The 18,931-nt window shown below is 33.5% G+C and overlaps 2 protein-coding genes across 2 annotated transcripts; one reads left to right on the forward strand and one right to left on the reverse strand.

The window, feature by feature from the left end:
- The first annotated feature begins 2,721 nt into the window (after positions 1–2,721).
- LOC102580253 (uncharacterized) lies at positions 2,722–3,743 on the forward strand. Its single transcript, XM_006343361.2, has one exon. It carries the CDS (start codon positions 2,736–2,738, stop codon positions 3,741–3,743), a length of 1,008 nt encoding a protein of 335 aa, XP_006343423.2. The 5' UTR covers positions 2,722–2,735.
- A 788-nt stretch (positions 3,744–4,531) lies between these two features.
- Positions 4,532–9,089, reverse strand: LOC102579272 (cation/H(+) antiporter 2-like). The gene is made up of 4 exons (XM_006343279.2): positions 8,817–9,089; positions 6,973–7,968; positions 5,425–6,341; positions 4,532–4,931 (listed from the first exon to the last, which is right to left on the reverse strand). The coding sequence occupies exons 1-4, from the start codon at positions 8,982–8,984 to the stop codon at positions 4,640–4,642; spliced, it is 2,373 nt and encodes a 790-aa protein (XP_006343341.2). The 5' UTR covers positions 8,985–9,089; the 3' UTR covers positions 4,532–4,639.
- Between the last annotated feature and the right edge of the window lie 9,842 nt (positions 9,090–18,931).

The following is an 18,931-nucleotide window of genomic DNA, read 5'->3' on the forward strand; positions in this document are numbered from 1 at the left end:
TCGACTTCCTGTTAACTTTCTATCCTAATTCTTGATGTTCATACCTTCTTATCTAGGTCATGTCTTCGAAAGTTACACGTATCACGTGCGTCATATCCTATCTAATTAATCATATATCTTCAATACTTTTTTTAGTATATCCCTACTTCTCCTTGTACCCATCATAGTCACCTTCTAATACCTCCTCACTGGGATATTTAATTTGTGCATCTCTTCTTCTCATGTTCGAACTATACATTGTCTAAAATATCTTCATTCCTAATCCTATTAATTTAAAGACTAATTTAAATTTATTATTTTGATGATCAAATTTATTTATGTTTCACTAATTTCTCTTGTAAAATTTATTATAAATGCCCCCTTTTTTTTTTACAAATACAAAAACTAAATTACAATATACCCGCAAAAAAGTTAGTTTTAATTTTTTTTCTTTACACTAAAGAATGAAATTAAGAAAAAAAATAAGAAACTCAAATAATGATAATCAAAGAAGTCAAAAAATAATTCATGTATGAAATATTCCTTGAACTTTGCTAGAAGGATCATATATAGCCCTACATATATTTTTAAAAAATTAAAAGTCAAAAAAATAAATGAAACTATTTTTTCTACTTCAGTTAGATGATGGGTGTATTTGAGCTCATTTTGTAACGGTAGGGGTATATGTGAGTTATTTGTATAATGGTAAGGATATATACGTGTCACTTTCATAACTAGTGATATAACAACTCTAAATGACAAAGTTGAAAGATATATCAGATCTTTTTCCCTTTTTAAAATAATGGACAATTAAAAATGAAAAAGAGAAAGTAATTTAGAGAAATAATTTCTCCATAATTTACGGACTACCTGCACAACCTTAATTAACTTAAAGAAGAAAAACATAAAAACTAACTTTATAAAAATATGATTATTAATACCCATCAGAAAATAAAGTAGCAATATAAAAAAAATCCGATAATCAAAGTAAAGGAAACAATAAATAATAATATAATTGAAGACAAAAATTGTAAGCGAGTAATAATAACAATATAGATAATGTGACTTATTACTAACTTTCTATCTTAATCTTAGATGTTCATTCTCTCTTATTGAGGTCATGACTTCGAAAGTTGCACGTGTGTCATATCATGTCTAATTAATTATCTCTCCAATACTTTTTCGGCATATCCTTACCTCTTTATACCCATCATAGTCACCCTCTAACACCTCCTCACTGGAGTATCTATGCATCTCCTCCTCACATGTTTGAACTATTTCAGTCTCACCTAAGGCTGGGCACCGGAACGGGTTGTACCGGTACCATTCCGGTCCGGTAGTATTCGGGACGGGATGGGATACATTGAACCGGTACACGGAACGGAACGGTATCATGATTTGGTACCGGTATACCGGTACCGGTTCATTCCGGTTCCGGTCCGGTACCCGTCCGATCCCGGTAAATCATTTTTAATTAAAATAAAAAATAATATTTTTTTCATTATTTACTTTTATTAGCATTTATTTTTTGTTTATTTAATTTTTTAAAATTACAAACTTAAGTTATTTAACTTACAAGTTATAAGTATAACTTAATAACTTATAAACTTCAAAAGATTCAAATCTTTAAAACTTATAACATAACTACATAAGCTCAAAAACTAAAAAAAAAAACTTTATTAAACTTAACTTACAAACTTATATACGTAAAAATTTAAAAAAATATCTTTAAAATAAACTTAAGTAAAATTATTATAAATTTTAAAACTTAAATACTATAAACTAATATAACTTAGAAAAATAAAAAAAACATTCGTATTTTCGTAATTCAAAATAACTCAAAAAAAATAATTATTTTTTGAAATAGCTATATGTGTCGTCCCGTTTATCCCATCCCGTTCCGTTCCGGTCCATTCCGGTTCTATCCCGGTATATAGTGGGACGGGACGGAACTGAGCCTCCATCCCGGTAATTCCGGTCCGGTTCATCCCGGTACCGGTCAACAGCCCGGTCAAACCGTCCCGTTCCGGTCCGGTGGTCCTATTTCGGTCCGGTGCCCAGCCTTAGACTCTCACCTCCATCATCTTATCCACCACGTCAGAAACCACACTCATCTTGTCTCGAATACCTTCGTTCGTAATCCCATATATATATATATATATATATATATATCAACAATCTCATTTAAGTTAGTAATTGATCGAACGACTATCACTTTATAAAACTTACGTCCTAAGTCTTGATAACATATTCTTATCCCACAAGACATCAGAAGAACATCAAGTTTAATCACTCCTAGTAATTGGTTAATCTACCTCAACTACACAAGTAATGTTGGGTCTTAATTAATTACTTATCAAGAAAACACATGGCCAGCCATCCATACATGCACAAATATAAATATTTTAATTTTATTTGTGAATCTCCATTATGAACAAATTATAATAATTATGACTTATAATTAATTAATTATCCTTCTGTTGCGCTTCCTCCAGCTCACACCACCTCAGTAACCCATGTTCAAAATTTAATGACAATGTAAGATTAAATTATTATACACCTTGCAGGGCAAATATGTAGCACCTTACCAAATTCCAAGAAATGCTCATGTTACTATCATATGCAATTGATAAGATTCTTATTCCAAAACACAAATTTAATTTTTATTTTTTTCCTCTTATAAAAATGACAAACATTGTTATAGTTGTCCCCATCATAAATATTTTTTCCTCTCAAGAAAAATAAAAACACCAACGATGCCTACTACTAATTCGAAATCTAACCACTTTCGATCAATTAGTTTACCAGGAAGATCACATTCTAACCATGTTCGATCAATCAGTAGTATCACTGGATGTTCACATCAAACCACACAAAAACTTAAAGAAGCTATCAACAATCTCAAAGCATTAGAAGTATCAAACACATCGTCAGCAGAAGTTATGTACAACGGTTTACTTGGTCTAGAGGAGTTATACAAATGTGTAAATGTTTTACTTAACTTACCTCAAACTCTTCAAGCATTTTCCCAATATCGTCTTGGGAAAATGGTTGAAGATTTATTGGATAAATCAGTAAGGCTTCTTGATCTTTGTGGTACTACTAGGGAACTTGTTTTGCATTATAAAGAAAATGTTCGCGATCTTCAATCCTCTCTTAAGAGGAGGAAAAAAGATTCAACAACGGAATCCAGCATGACTAAATTCAATTCGTGTAGCAAGAAAGTAAAGAAGGAGGCTAAACGATTAGTCGTGGTGTTAAAGCAAATGGATCAAGATACAGAACGCGCATTGGTACCCAAAGATGCGGATCATGACACAGTAGATATGATTAAAACTCTTAAGGAAGCTAACGCGATGCGTATTTCCATGTTTCAAATGTTCTTGTCATTCTTATCTGTTCCACTTTTGAAACCAAAGGTGTCTAAATGGTCATTGGTTTCGCGGTTATTGATAAACAAGGGATCATGTGAAGGTCAAGAAGGAAAGATTGATTTGGAAACCAGACTCGAACCATTTGAGGCTCATCTTGATAATTTTGAAAATGGTTTAGAAGGAATATATAGATGCATGAGTAGATCAAGAAGCTCTTTATTGAATATTTTGAAGGAACTTGGATTTAGTACACCAATGTGGTTCAACCTCGAATTATCTAAAGAGAAAAAAGAAACAACGGTTGAAAAACTCTTTGGTGAGTACATGTGTCTCTTTAGAAAAAGTCCTAATATTACAACTTCTCCTTATAAAAGTGTACGTTCTTTTTAGGAAAATAAAAATCTCGATCTCGTATCTGTGATACATCTTTATTCATTCGATCTTTTATATAGGTATGATCATAGATTGTTAATTTATTATACACTGTAATTCGTGTTTGAATTAGCACATGATTGCGCTATTTGAGTAATGAAACAAATACGGTAAATTTTGGGGTACTATATATATATGTGTTATTGATATATTTTTCTATACATTATTGTGGTAAAGGGCTATAGTAATCACTTATAATTAATATCATATCAATTTTAAAAAATATATATCTAAAATATTTTTATTTTATGAAAAGATCACGAATTTATATGTCTCATATTTTATTTTATTTTTGCTATAGTGGTCACGTATCATTCAAATAAATCACCAATCACTCAATCAATCATTATATTATATATAATTATGGTCGGTGAAAAGGTAGTGGGGGCATCTCATCATAATTCATAAAGGCGACATTTATTTTTTTCTAATACATCTAAATGCATTACTCATTACTCATTAAGAGCGCATGTTTAGTTTGTCTTATTTGAATAAATTGTGTGAAGCGTGAATTTATTCATTAGTAAATTGTATAGTTTTGATTTATCAAAGGTAATGTGACATTTCTCATAGGTCAAAAAGTTTCTCCCTTTTGATACTTTTCAAATTACGAGAGTCAATAGATAATTTAGGTATGAAACTCACAAAGATGACATGCATGTTGTCTTGCCTAAGAACATCCATTTCAAATTAAAATCGTAACTCTCAAGCCAAGGCTTGATTTTTGCAAAAATAAAGTGAGGCAACCTTCTTTTTCCTTGCAAAACATAGTGTAACAAGGTAGAGAATTGAGGTAAAATACAATGTACAAAAAAATAAAAAGAAATGTTTATAAACCTAGCTAAGAAATTCTATTATTTGTCATCGTCATCGTCGTCATCATTCTTTGAAGGTCTATACTGCTGAACAACAAGAACTGAACCACTAATATCGAATTCTGGAGAAGCCAAAAAATCGCCTACTTTACCGAGCTCTGGACATTCTTCCCAATCACTCATTCCAGTTGTTAGTATTGAATGTCCTCTCCCGTCCTTCCCTACTATGAACAATGAATACATTTCAGCCATGTCTCTCAACGCAGACGCTGTGTCTGCGCCATTTTCTACAACCTTTTCCACATATCCTACTTGACCTGTCGCCACATACCTGATCATTTCGAAAAATTGCTATCAATTATCACACAGGAATGAGAATATATCAACTTAACAACAACTGCTTTCGCTATTTATGGAAAGAATATTTACATATAAAGTAGGAATAATGCGTAAACAGACACTCAAACTTGACCTCAACTAGCAAGTAAACTCTCCAACTTTGAAAGAACACCTCAACTTGGTTACAACTGACAACTAAACACTCCAACTCGTCGTCCTTACTGTGTCTCGTGGACACCCAATGTTCACATGAAACATAAATTTTGGAGGTGTCTAGATAATCATTTTGTAAGTTGGGACTGTTCAACTAACACAGTGGAGACGAGTTGAGGTGTCTAGATGTGCATACTCAAAGTTGGAGTGTTTAATTGTCCGCTGAGGCCAAATTTGAGTGTCTATTTATGTATTATGCCTATAAAGTATACACAGAGTAAAAGGCGATAAAGTACTAGCATGTTAGATATGTAAAAAGGCTTTCTTATTACCTGCTATGGAAATCTGCCAAAATTGCGCTATCTGTTTCTTTCTCTACTTCGTCATTTGGTATTGCCATCAAGACATCATCCGTTTTGTGAGCAATATTGACACCTGAAATTTGTCCTCTTGAAGACGAGGGAAGGAACCTAATTATGGTGAGATTTACGTGATGATCCATACCAAGACGTTTACTAAAGCCTAATGCTTCACGATCATCAGGTCCGCCAAAAAATAAGATAGCAATGTGTTGCAGAGAGTCAGAACCCGAAGGATTTAAGCACCCGGCTGTAAGTCCCCTGTCAATAAGAATGGCAACTGAACATGGGGCATGACGAAGAACTTTCTGATTTGTAGTTCGTATGCCTTGTTTACCGTTCTCTAGCTTCCCATCGATTCTCTGGTGTTTGTGGAAAGGAAGGACAACGATAGATGCTCTTATGTCTTCAGCAGTGTTACAAACATCTGCATGCATACGTGAAAACGGAGACACAGCTTTAATCTGTTGAACCAATAACCCTGTCTCACTAGTGAACATATCCATGGCATCATTTATCTCAACAACATCATTCCCACCATAATCATCTTCATCACTTAGTTCATCGTCCTCTCGCTGATTGTACATCAAATTAGTCTTTTTTTTACCTGGCAGCTCAACGAGATGCATCAAGTAAGGGGTTATTGGAACTTCTCTTGGCCCTCTGGAGGCTGCAACAAGTCCTAGCATAGTTGCCACTGGTCGCGGACTATGCACACAAGCAAGTATTCGTAGTTCGGTTTCTGGATTATGAGATTCAAAATATATTTGCCTGTAGCCAATGATATCACTTTCTCTTCTCACCATGAAAGCTACTATTGGTCCCCATATCAATGTATTCACAATAATTGTTGCTATCATCACGTCATAGAAATTCTGGCTCGAAACAAGCTGCAAATTTGCGCAAACTTATTTCATGCTACTAATATAGTAGATAGGCAAAAGGTAGCAGCTATCTAATTGTAAGAAGGTAGGACATAACAACATTATTATCTCACAGCATGTGACTTTCCATGAGCTTGCAGGCATGCCACTTTAATATTGTCGTTTGTTAAAAGGATAAATAAGCACTTGAAAAGGCACAATTCTTTTGCCTTCTACTCAGTGGCGGAGCCAGAATTTTCACTAAGGGGTTTGAACACACGAAGAAGCCAAAGGAGTTCAACATCTAACCTATATACATAAAAAATAATTTTAACCATGTACAAACAGTGTCATTTTCTATCGCAAGGGATTCATTGGCTCGGATGAACCCCCTTCACCCTACCTGACTCCGCCCCTGCTTCTACTCATTAAAACAAGGTGTTTCTTGATTAAACAGTGCATTTGGATGGAGTTATTGAATAAGATTAGATACCAATCTACTTAATGAAATCCTTTCAAGGTATAAAACTAACCAAACATAACCTTTGTAGGTCTAAAATCAACACAAAAAATCATGCAAGGTATATAAAACCATTTAACATAAGCTTTAAGTTCTATTTCATGCTTATTCGAAGAAATCTTGGAAAGGAAAACTTACGTCATTCGCCAAGCCAATCGTCAATGCTAGAATATCAACATGACCTTTTAGATTCATCATAAAAGAAAGAAGCACCCCCTCTCTGTAAGGGATCTTTAGGTGAAAGCAAGCTGCCAGTGTTCCAACAATCTTCCCTCCGATGCTTGACAAAATAAGGATAGAGAATACCATAAAGTTACGCAGATTTTTCAGCTTAGTTATATTTGCCCTGAAACCATGGTTGCCAAAGTAGATTGGAAATATGAAATTGTGAATTGGATATGTGAGTTTGATCAACAAAGTTCGAGCTGCTTTCCCTCCTCTAGGGAACATTGAGCCAATGAGGAAAGAAGCTATAATGCTGCTGAATCCAAGCTGTTCGAGAGCCATAGCAGCGATATAGAGAATCGCTACAAGTATAAATATTTCAGTATTTCCAAGGTACTTTTTGTTCCTATTCCTCCTATTCAACCAATTAGCTAGATACATATTGATTACAATAACTACACCAACAATAAGAAAATAGAGAAAAAAGAAAAAGATCCATTTTGCAATTGAAGTTGACTTGAACTCTGAAAGTATAAACAATAGAAACACCGAATATGCATCGGCTATCAAGGAAGAAGATATAGCCAACTTGCCAGTCTCAGAAGTTCCAAACTTAAGGTCCGCTGCCACGCGGACAACAATCGGTGATGCTGCATTGGCTAAGGTTATTATGATCATTAAGGCCATTATGAATGAAGAACCATGGGAAGCTGTTTCTTGAAATACTAAGAAAGTGACAGCACTTGCAAAGACAGTACATCCTAAACTGCTGCCACATGCAATAATGCTTGCAGGGCGTATGTTGCGCATAAGATAAGGGAAGTCCGTCTCAAGACCAATCAGGAACATGATTATAGTTCTAAAAATTAACGCCATGAATTCATAGTAACCCGAATTATAACTTTGAATGAAGAACTCCTCTACTGCTTTGATTCGCGAAAACCCCGAGGGACCCATCAAGAACCCCGCCTGTGTAATCAACCAAATAGAATATGTAAGAACAAGAAACAAGTTACCCCATGTCCATTCAAAAACAAAGTTATCAATTTGAGCCATATTACGTCATCGTGCACTCTCAAAATTTTAAATCACTTCAGCACAATGTTGCTCAGACTCTCAAAAAATGTTGTCACACCTATGTCCCGTAGGCATCAGAGCAGATCTCCACTAAAAAGACAAAGAACATTGTGTCTACACACACTTATTTAAACCTTCTAAAATTTTAAAAAAGAGTTGATAGACTCTTCTATTCTAGTTTCTCTAGGAATCCGAATGTATATGGGCGATTCACGCAGTTGGTTCCTTCATTCCTCTAACAAGCATCCGTCCAGAGGCGAATCTAGGATTTCTACGACATAAATGCACCACTAAGCAAAAGAAGGAAAAAACATATTAAGTGTAAATTGATCCCTAGTCTCTTTAAGTAAATATCTCTAATATTCAACCAAGTGCACCATTAAGCTTTCTTGTAGCGTGAATGCCATCAGATAATATTATACCAATTCTAGAAAATATATACATAAAATACAGAGGGACAACGGGTTCACGTATCTCATAATTTAGGCAATAAATTCTCCCATTCATCCATCTACATTTTTAAAGAGTCCGAACAACATAGCTATGCAACATTAGACCACCATATGACTTTTTTAGCTATAAAGTTTTATCTATTTCCCCCTCCATTTCTTGTCTTTCTAATCTTATTGATTACAAGATCCCTAATTCAAGATCCTACACATTTGGGGCTATCAATAGAAATGTATGCATGCACACCATGTGTTTGTAAAAAACACTGTGTGAAGATATGACATACTTACGAGAATTTGAACAATGGGTGAAGCTTGTCCTAATGGCCTGAGCAAAATCTGAAGAATATGAGAAATCACAAGAATCAAAGAATATTGCCATCCCATACTAATAATAGGATTGAACAATTCTTGATTACAAGAACCCGCTGCGGCCATTTGCTCTGTAGCAGCAGCCATGATCGAATTTTGTTTGAATTTTTTTCAAGAATGTGATAGCAATAACATTGTGAAGAAGGATGAGAGAGGAGGAATGAAAAAAGAGATAAAATTTCTTCTTCCTCCCCTCACAAACCTTCTTCTTCTTATTTGTTGCTCTGTTTTTTCTTCTTTCTTCTTTGTTGTAACCATTTGTGCAAACAAAGTGCGAAAACAGGGCAGTGGATTTGCTAACTTTCTTTTTTTTCTTCTTTGTTTTCGAATCCGTTATTAGCGGATGTTGTCTCGTGTATTTGCTTTGCCCTTTGCTTGTTTGTGTATTTACTAGACTCGGGGTGTTAAATGGACGGATTGATTTATGTTTGGGTCGGGTTAAATGAGTTATGGGTATTAGATAATTGGTATAATATGTAAATATGTTTCTTAATTTGGTTTCAGATGGCATTAGGAGTGCGTATTAGTTGGTTCGGTTTAGTTTTGAAGTTTATCGGTTCGACTTATTGGTTATTAGTTTAAAGACATATCAAACTGTTATAAAATCATTAAGATATTGAGTTATTGGTTATTGGCTTATCGGTTAACGATTGTTATTGAAATTCACTTAGAAACAAAGTGACAAATCAAATGAACCATGCACATGAGTCGACAGATTGCATCTTGTTCAACATTGTTATATTGTAGAATAACCGAGAGTTTGAGACAGTCGAAATAAAAGTATGAAATCAAACTCTAATAAGTCATGGATTTTATACCAAATGATATAAATATAATTATTTAAGGGAAAATTGTATATAATAGCAAACTATTAATTCAAATTAAATGCTATAAATATAGCTTGATTTAATTGTACCTCATAGTAAACTGTTGCTATTTCACTTCTCTCTTTGTGAATCTCGCTCGCACTCTCGTTCTCTCCCTCGCCTCTCTCGTTTTTTATACAAACGCAAGTGTATAAAGTGTGTTTGTGTTTGTATAAAGCGAGAGAAAATTGTATATATACATATATTTTCGTTCCCCTCTCCCAAATCTCACTCGCCACTCTCCCAGATCTCGCTCACCACTCTCCCAGATCTCGCTCTCTCACTCACCTCTCTCACTTTATACAATTGATCTTTTTGTATATGTATACCAAAACAGATTATACAACTGCTTTCTTTTGTATATGTATAGCGAAATATACATATTTATATTTGCTATGGAGCGCAATTATGCAAACTTTGCTATAGCATACAAATATGAATTTTGTGTTTGCTATATGTAAAAGTTGCTCTATATTAAAAATAAAAAATTGTATATATACATATATTTTTGTTCCCCTCTCTCCCCTCTCCCAGATCTCGCTCGCTCACTCGTCTCTCTCACTTTATACAATTGATCTTTTTGTATATGTATACCAAAGCAGATTATACAACTGCTTTCTTTTGTATATGTATAGCGAAATATACATATTTATGTTTGCTATGGAATGCAATTATGCAAACTTTGTTATAGCATACAAATATGAATTTTGTGTTTGCTATATGTGAAAGTTGCTCATTATTTAATTTACTATCGGGTTATCGGTTAACCCGTTAAGAAAAAAATCTCAAACCGTTAAGAACCGATAACCCGATAATAAAAAAAAATCAAAATCGTTACTGAAACCGCTAAATCAATGACTCATTATCTATAAATCAATAAAAAAAAATCATTTCAGATTAGTGGTCTCAGTTTGATTTTGAACAACCCTGACCGGTATCTATAAAGTAAATGTGCACAAGTAGACACTTAAACTTATATAAAATTGAACAAGCGAATGCATGCATCCTACGTAGCATAATACATGTAGGACACAAATTGCTATATAGGGACGCCATATAAGATGCATGTCTATTTGTTCAATTTTATACAAGTTAAAGTGCTTGCATACTTGTGTACACTCAACATTAGAGGATATAAATGTCAGTTGAGACTAAGTGAAAGGGCACACTTATGTATTATGCCTAGACAAATTTTGTCCATCAAAATTAGGATAAATAGGAAAAAAACTATCTACTATTTTTTTTCTCGATTGAAATTTAAATTCGATATTTTATGATTCTCAATCCACTTTATTGACCATTCAATCACATTTGTAGTTTTTAGTGCATGTATGTATGCCCGCTAGAGTATGTATATATGTATGATATGTTTTGAGGAACAATTTAATACATAAGTATGTTATTTAGTCTCAACTCTCGACTGACATTTTTATTCATCAACTTTGAACGTGCATAAATAAATATTTAAATTATCATAATATTGAATAGATAAGCACACGCATTTTATAAAACGAATCATGTGAGATGCATGTGTTAATCAACCCAACCTCCCCTGGCCTTCAAAATTATTTTGTTTACTTATATCAAATCATTTGTTTTTTTCTCTTTTATAATGTGTCCAATTATCAATTGGATAGATTAACGTGCTTTTTATTAATAAGGTAAAGTTGATAAATTCTATATGTTAAAATACACCAGATAGAAGGTTCAAATATACTTATCTACATTTGATTATGAAATTATCCTATGTTTTATTGGATTAAACTAAGCGTAAATACGAAACAATTTGCTAAAGATAAAAAAAATTGTCTCCGAATATATCAAGGATAAATTTAAGAGGTCATATATATAGTAAAAGAGTATCTTTAACCTTTTTCCCTTCTCGTAATAATAAGATGTATAAAAAGTCAAATCATTCGTAAAAACTTATTTGTACCCGATATTATTATTATTGGAATTGTGGTTTTTTGAAGGTTACCTAGAGGAATACCTCAAGTTTGTTCAATTCTCAAGTCTTTACAATCATGTTGGCCACACTCAATATATTTAAGTGTTCGACAAAATCTAATAATCTTGGCTTATATTTTATAATTTATTTAAAAACTTATTTAATGTGTACAAAAGAATCCATTAAAATCCAACAAGCAAAAATAATTATGATCCTAAATCATAAACAAAAAAATCTTCACACCTAATATTATTGTTCAAATTGTGGTTTCTTGAGGTTGTCCAGATTAACAACAAAAACATATACAATAGGGTATGAGAAAGGTGGTGTCTACACAGCCTTACTCCTATTTATGAAAGTTGAGAAGTTATTTTCAATAGCTTGAGTAAAACATATCGAAATCGCGAAAAAAGTTTGCCAAGATCGACTCTTGGAATACCTCTAATTTTAATTTGAACTAATTGATTATTACTAAATGAAATTGATCATCCCTCCACGTTGAGTCAACTCCATTGTCCAATTCTCATATCTTTACAATCATGTTGGCCACACTCCCTTTATAATTATTTCAAGAATTAACAACACCACAAAATCTTGCCAATTAAAGAAGCCCATTAGCCACATTAATCAAACACAACACATTAATTGTAGAAACAAACACAATATGAGAATGTCCAAGAAGAAAATTCTTAGGACAGTTAGAAAAAAATTGTACCATCCAAATCATGAAAAAACAACAATTATTGTTGTTCATAACAATACCATAAGTACTACTAATAGGAAAAGTAGTGCCAATGATCAATATTTTGAAGATCATAGTGGCCCTCATTTTATGTCCAAAGAGAATATGGCAGCCATTTCTATCCAAGCTTCTTTTAGGGGCTACCTTGTAAGTTGTACTAATTAACTCCTCCTTATATTGTCATCATTCTTACTTTGTTTTTGGGTTGTTTCATGGATAGCAAACGCAGATTCAAGATTTGAAATTTATGAATTGTTGCAGCTATCTCGAGTTAGTACTATAATGTTGCTTTCACAATCAAATAGTTATACTTCCTCCCATCTCAATTTATATGATGTAGTTTGACTAAATACAGAGTTTAAGAAATACTTTTGAAATTTTTAGTCTAAAATAAGTTAAAAGATGTTTGTGTGGTTATAAATTATCTCATTACAGGTAAAATGAACATTTTTAAAGTCAGATTGTTACTTAATATAAAATATTTTCTCTGCACCTAATATTACTGTCCAATGTGGTTTCTCAAGCTTGTTCAAATTAACAACATATCCAGTAGAATACAAGAAAGGTGGTGTCTACAGAGCCTTACTCCTATTTATGAAAGTTGAAATGTTATTTTCAATAGCTCCAGTAAAACATATCAAAATCGCGTAAAAAGTTTGCCAAGATTGACTCTTGGAATTATACCTCTAATTTTAATATATTGTCATTCTTACTTGGTTTTGGGTAATTTCATAGATAGAAAACGCAGATTCAAAATTTAAAATTTATGGATTGTTACGGCTATCTCAAGTTAATATATAGTATAATGATTGCTTTCACAATCAAACATATATACTTCCTCCCGTCTCAATTTATATGATATAGTTAAATGACTATACGCAAAAATTAAAAAAATTCATTATATATATTTTTTTGCCTTAAGACACTTTAAATGTATGGAATATATATTGATTTTTCTAATATATATTTTAATTAATTGAAGGCTAGGCGAATGTTTAAGGCTCTAAAAAGCCTAATAAAGCTTCAAGCACTTGTACGTGGAGTAAGTGTAAGAAGACAGGCACAAATAGCTCTACATTGCATGCACACCCTAGCACGTTTGCAAGTCACGGTTAGGGATCGCCAACTTCGATAATTATTATCTACGAAGGTTTTTTCATCGATTTTTTTTTTTTTGCAAAATTTGCAGTAAATTAAATTACAGATAAATTTTCCTATATAATATATCTCCAGAAAATTCGAATGTAATTCACATTACTTTTCTAGTTGTGTCCACTTATCAATTGTGATGACTACATGTAATTTTTACATTATGATCAATATATTTTAATATGTTACATTTTTATCGCGTATATTAGGTTATTGTTTTCATTTATTATGATTATATTATTATCTATATCTTGAACGATATGATCGAGTACAAAAATTTTAATATTGTCAGCGTATAAAGCTAGCTAATCGAAGTCACAAGAGAGCATATATATTACATGGCAAAGACGAAAGCTAAGATAGAAGATAACATTTTATTCCACAAAGTGAACTTTCAGACGTAAATATTATTTTTGCTCTTTTATTTCTTAGCTAAATATCTCAAATTCTTAGCCAAAGAGCTTCACTCCCTTATATTTAAATATACTATAGAGGAGTTGAAATTTATATTTTTATATTTTTGTTTTACACTAATAGAACTTGTTTTTTGTTTTGTTGCATTATCCAACCAGCTTTTGAATTTAATAAGAAAAATCAAATGTTCCAAGTTTTAGTAAATCTCTTTCTAAATGTTCCAAGTTTTTCGTTTAAATTTAGTAGTTGAAATACTTTAAAATTTTAAATTAAATTATTTAAATTTTTATAGTAATAATATTTTTTTATATAACAAGATCTAAGATAATGAATTAGAAAACATGCAAGTAACATCAAACTCACAATTATCGATATAAATAATATTACCATCTAGTGTTATGAGTATAACAAATGTGGATAGCTAAGCAATGATTCTAATATAACAAAACATTTTTAGGGAGATTCTTTACTAAATAATTAGAATTAGATACTACGATAACTTTGCTTCTTCTTTTTTTCTTCCAGTAACCTCGATGAAGAATAAGTTGTGTTTGAAAAAGAAATATGCTCAGTCTTTATGTTGAATTCTCTTTGGAACAAGGGAAGATGCAAGAATTGTACGAAATTCTTCCGTAATATCTTGGAACTCAAGGTCATAACAAAGTCACCTTATAGTCACTTTATAAATTTTTCGAAGTAGAGCTTCCCGAATATGCTACTTTTTTCAAATAGTACAAAAAACGCACGAGGATTCACCTTTTTCGTGCGTCTTATTTTGACATTCACTTGTTAGTTTTAAACAACCGACCTAATATGTCTATGCCTTTTTTCTTAACGTCGTGGGTTTGTCTCTGGATGGAAATATTTTAAAATTTTAATGATCTTCAGTTATAAGAACTTAAATGTTAAACAAATCAAATTTATATCTTAGATCCATCTTTTCGTAATAGTGCACTCATCATCTCAAAATCCTAGGTACGTCTCTGTTTGGAAGGACTTATTTTAAATGTTTATAAACTAAAGTAATTTTTAAACCCTTTGAGAGTGTTTGAGTAAATAAAAAAAATGTTTATGTCACGACCCAGACCATCGTGATTGGCATCCACACTAACCCTCCGGTGGGAGAACCATTTATTACAACCCAACTAACAACTCCACCAAAATACTAAGGCATTTAAGTTACGGAAGCAAGTTAAATGCTAAGGAAAGAAATAGGGAGTTTCCATAAAATCCAACAAAAGTCTAACAACTAAACAAATGCGGAAATAACACCAAGAACCTGAAAGTCAATGTACCAAAACATCTAAAGTTCAACAAGTCTAAACAAGAAGGGATACAACCCCAAACTAATGTACTAATAACTAACTAGAAAGTCTAAGTCCGAAATATGGACATAGACAGAAAGAGAACTCATCGCAGCCCGGAAGAACTGGCTCACCCTTGAATTCGAAGCGATCACTGATCTTCTAAGCGAGGTCTGTCAATAACCACCTGAAGATGCCATGTACTCAACAAAGAAAGAGCAAGTGCAGTATCAGTACACAACCACAGTGTAATGGTAGGATCACGCGGCTAATCCCACTAAGTGCAACATACATAAGTCAAGACAACAATTGTAACATCTCGCAAATTGAAATAACTAGGAAGGAGTTAATAATTGGAAATAGTCGTTTTTGGAAAGAATGAAAATCTGGAAATTTTGTTAAGTTAGAATAAGTTGAGTTTTGGTCAACTTCAAATGGCCATAATTCCTAGCTCAGGATGAGTTAGGTGTACTTCCAAATATGGTAGGAAATATCTTGGAATAATCTTTCCAATGCCATCAAGTTTGCGCGATTACGAGTTCGTATGAGTGAGATATTCCATTGAAAGTTGGGTTGTTTGAATAAGGAAAGTCTAATCCGGATTTTGGAAGGGTATTTTAGTCTTTTCCTTAGCAATTGTTTTAATTCATTTTTAGGAGTTTAATTGGAGAAAAGTCAGATTTTAGTCAATTTAGAAAAGTTGAAGTTCATGCTAGGGCTTGGAGAAAAGAGAAAAGAGGAGAAAGGAGAAGAGAAATCAAGAACGTTCGAGTTTAGCTTGTGGATTTCATCAAGGGGTGAGCCCTACGAGGTATGTAAGATCACATAGCGATGGGTTAGTTCACCCACGCGCCAATTATGATTCAATTCAGCAAAGTTTATTCGATTCGAAAGTAAATCCCTTGAATTCTTGATGAAGTTCGTTTGAATCCTTGTGGGTTGTGTTGTTGGAGTTTTCTTGAGATGGATTCATGTTTTTAGTCTTATTTTCGAGTAGACTCTGATGTATATTGAGGGTATGAATGATTCTAAGTGTTTGGGGAAAGAACCAATTGAGTTTAGAGGGTTTAGAGATGAAAAACTGAGAAGAAAAGTCGTCAAACACCTGGGATAGGGGTGGAGCGTCGCGCCAGCCAGCGCCCCCCAAAAGGCTCTCTGAATCTTCACCCTTGATGAGTTGCGCCAGCCAGCACACTCCAGACCAGTCCCTGAATGTTGAAGGCTGGCTCCCCGTGCCTCTCAGAGCGCCAGGAACACCAATTCTCCCCATTCGTTCCCCATCTTTTCGTACTTGTTCCTTAGCAATGTACCTATGTTTCTTAGTTGATTCCAACACTCTTAGGTACATCTAAACATCATGAAATAATCCATAAACATGATATCATAAACCTTGAATCCATAATTCAATTCAAGAAAAGTTAAGAGTCAAGTCTAGAAGTTAAGAAGCAAGTCAAGAGAAGTTTTATAAAAGTTTTCAAAAGTCTATCACAAATGTTTTAACTTTGTTTTAAGACTTAAGTTTCGAGTTAAGCAAAAAGTAAGAGTTGAGTTCATTTCTCAAAAAGCTATAAGGGAACTAAGTATTTCCAAGAGTTTAAAATGTTTTCCATTTGAACAAGAAAGGGAGCATCGATTCCAAGATAGCTTTTAAGCTAAATTTTGAGTAATTATCTCAAACCCAAGAAAGAAGTTTGTTTTAAAAACATATGAGCTAAGTATATTTTGGGAATAGTATTGAGCACCGATATGGGAATGCGAGTTCATATTAACTCAAGTCTCTATAAACCATGTAGCCATCATGGATAGTAAATGATCATACTTTTTAGATAACTCCTTAAGTTGCTTTTTAGCATAGACTAGTGGATCCACTTAGTTAAGACGTTCTATATGACGGCAAAGTATAGGACAGTTCTGGCAGCGTGGGCAAAACGGTGTATCACTACTTAGGCTCATAGTGGTGGTTGTCGGTTAGAGAATCTCTCACAGAAACTATATTACTTTATTATATGAGTAAAGTTGAGTTTGTTATTGCATTTTCTTTAACGAACTAAGATATTTTCCACTGTTTTACAAGCTTTCTATATATTGCATATGTTTTATTGCTTTATATTGAGTTAAGTTATTCAGGAGTTTAGTAAAGACAAGGTAAGTGTTCCTTTCAGACTCTTTTCAAGTCTATGTTGTGTTTAGCATTCCAACTCGCATACTCGTACATTCAATGTACTGACGCCAGTTGGCCTGCATCTTATTATGATGCAGACGCAGGTAACCAGGATCATCACCTAGCACCTCGTTGATCCAGTTGAGCACTCAGAGTCAGTTGGTGAGCCTTCTTGCATTCCGAAGGACTCCTTTTTCTTTTCTTTCAGTATTTCATTGTTAGGATGATCGGGGGTCTTGACCCGACATCCCTCTTTATTTTAGAGGCTTCATAGACAGTTAGTAGTTCAGTTGTCTTTACATTATCATTTCATATGTTAAGACTTGAGTTGCCATTTTGGCCAAGTTGAATGTTAACTTTTAAACATTATAAGTTATTTTATTAAACAATTGAGTAAGTGCATTTGATTATTGTAATAATGCTTAGAGTCTTCCGCTGAGTAAGTAAGTCAGGCCAAGGGTTCGCTTGGGGCCAACAATGGTTCTTGAGTGCCAGCCACGTCTGGGGTGTAGGCTCGAGGCGTGACAACAATACAATAACATGCATACACCGAACATATACAATATCATCATCATTTTACGAACAACGAACAATTTCACATTTACCAAGATATACAGCTATGTCAAGTCATTGGTCCTCTCATGGTACCCAAACCCAAACTGTTAGCATACCGGAACGTGGTACCCAATCCAATGATTATGCCGAAACGTGGCAATCGATCCCATAATTATGCCGAAAACGTGGCAACCTATCCAAGTTAGTGTGTCGGAACGCAACACTCGATCCATTCAACAAGCCATAATCACATTCACAAAGTACATTCTCATAATCATACAATCAAGTCATGATTCATGGCATTCATCAATCATATATCCTCATTTACAATTAATGTGATAAAAAATGCAACATTCACATACATACATGTATCATAATGAAGCAAGAACAAACATACATCACACAATCATAAAATCACAACTATCACATACCTCGAAACAAGCTTGAAACCCTAAGAAACTTGATTCTTCCCTTTTCGGATTCGTTCCACTTGTTCTTGGTTTACAAACAATCAATATAACACGGGAATCAATAAACAATCAATAATCACCCGAATTACTAACAATTCTATCCATCCTAGATCATACCCATGATCCCACTACCCAAATTAAAGATTTTCCCACCATAATTCTCATATCAAAACTCTCCCCCATCGATATTTACTCATTAGATTACTTTCTACAGATCGAAAAATGAATTCAAGGAGTTGAAATCTTATATTTAGCCACAAGAATGGTGGAAAACTGTTAAGAAAAGCCCTGGGTTCGTTCCTTAGCTCTCAAATTCAAAAATTGCAGAATAAAGACATTTTGGGATTTATTTTTTACTTAAGTCGCGTCGAGCCCGCCACAACGGTCCTTACCCCGCTACAGCGGCCCCGCCCTGGAGGCAGAAA

Source organism: Solanum tuberosum, unplaced genomic scaffold (assembly GCF_000226075.1).
Source record: "Solanum tuberosum cultivar DM 1-3 516 R44 unplaced genomic scaffold, SolTub_3.0 scf00039, whole genome shotgun sequence".
NCBI lineage: Eukaryota > Viridiplantae > Streptophyta > Magnoliopsida > Solanales > Solanaceae > Solanum > Solanum tuberosum.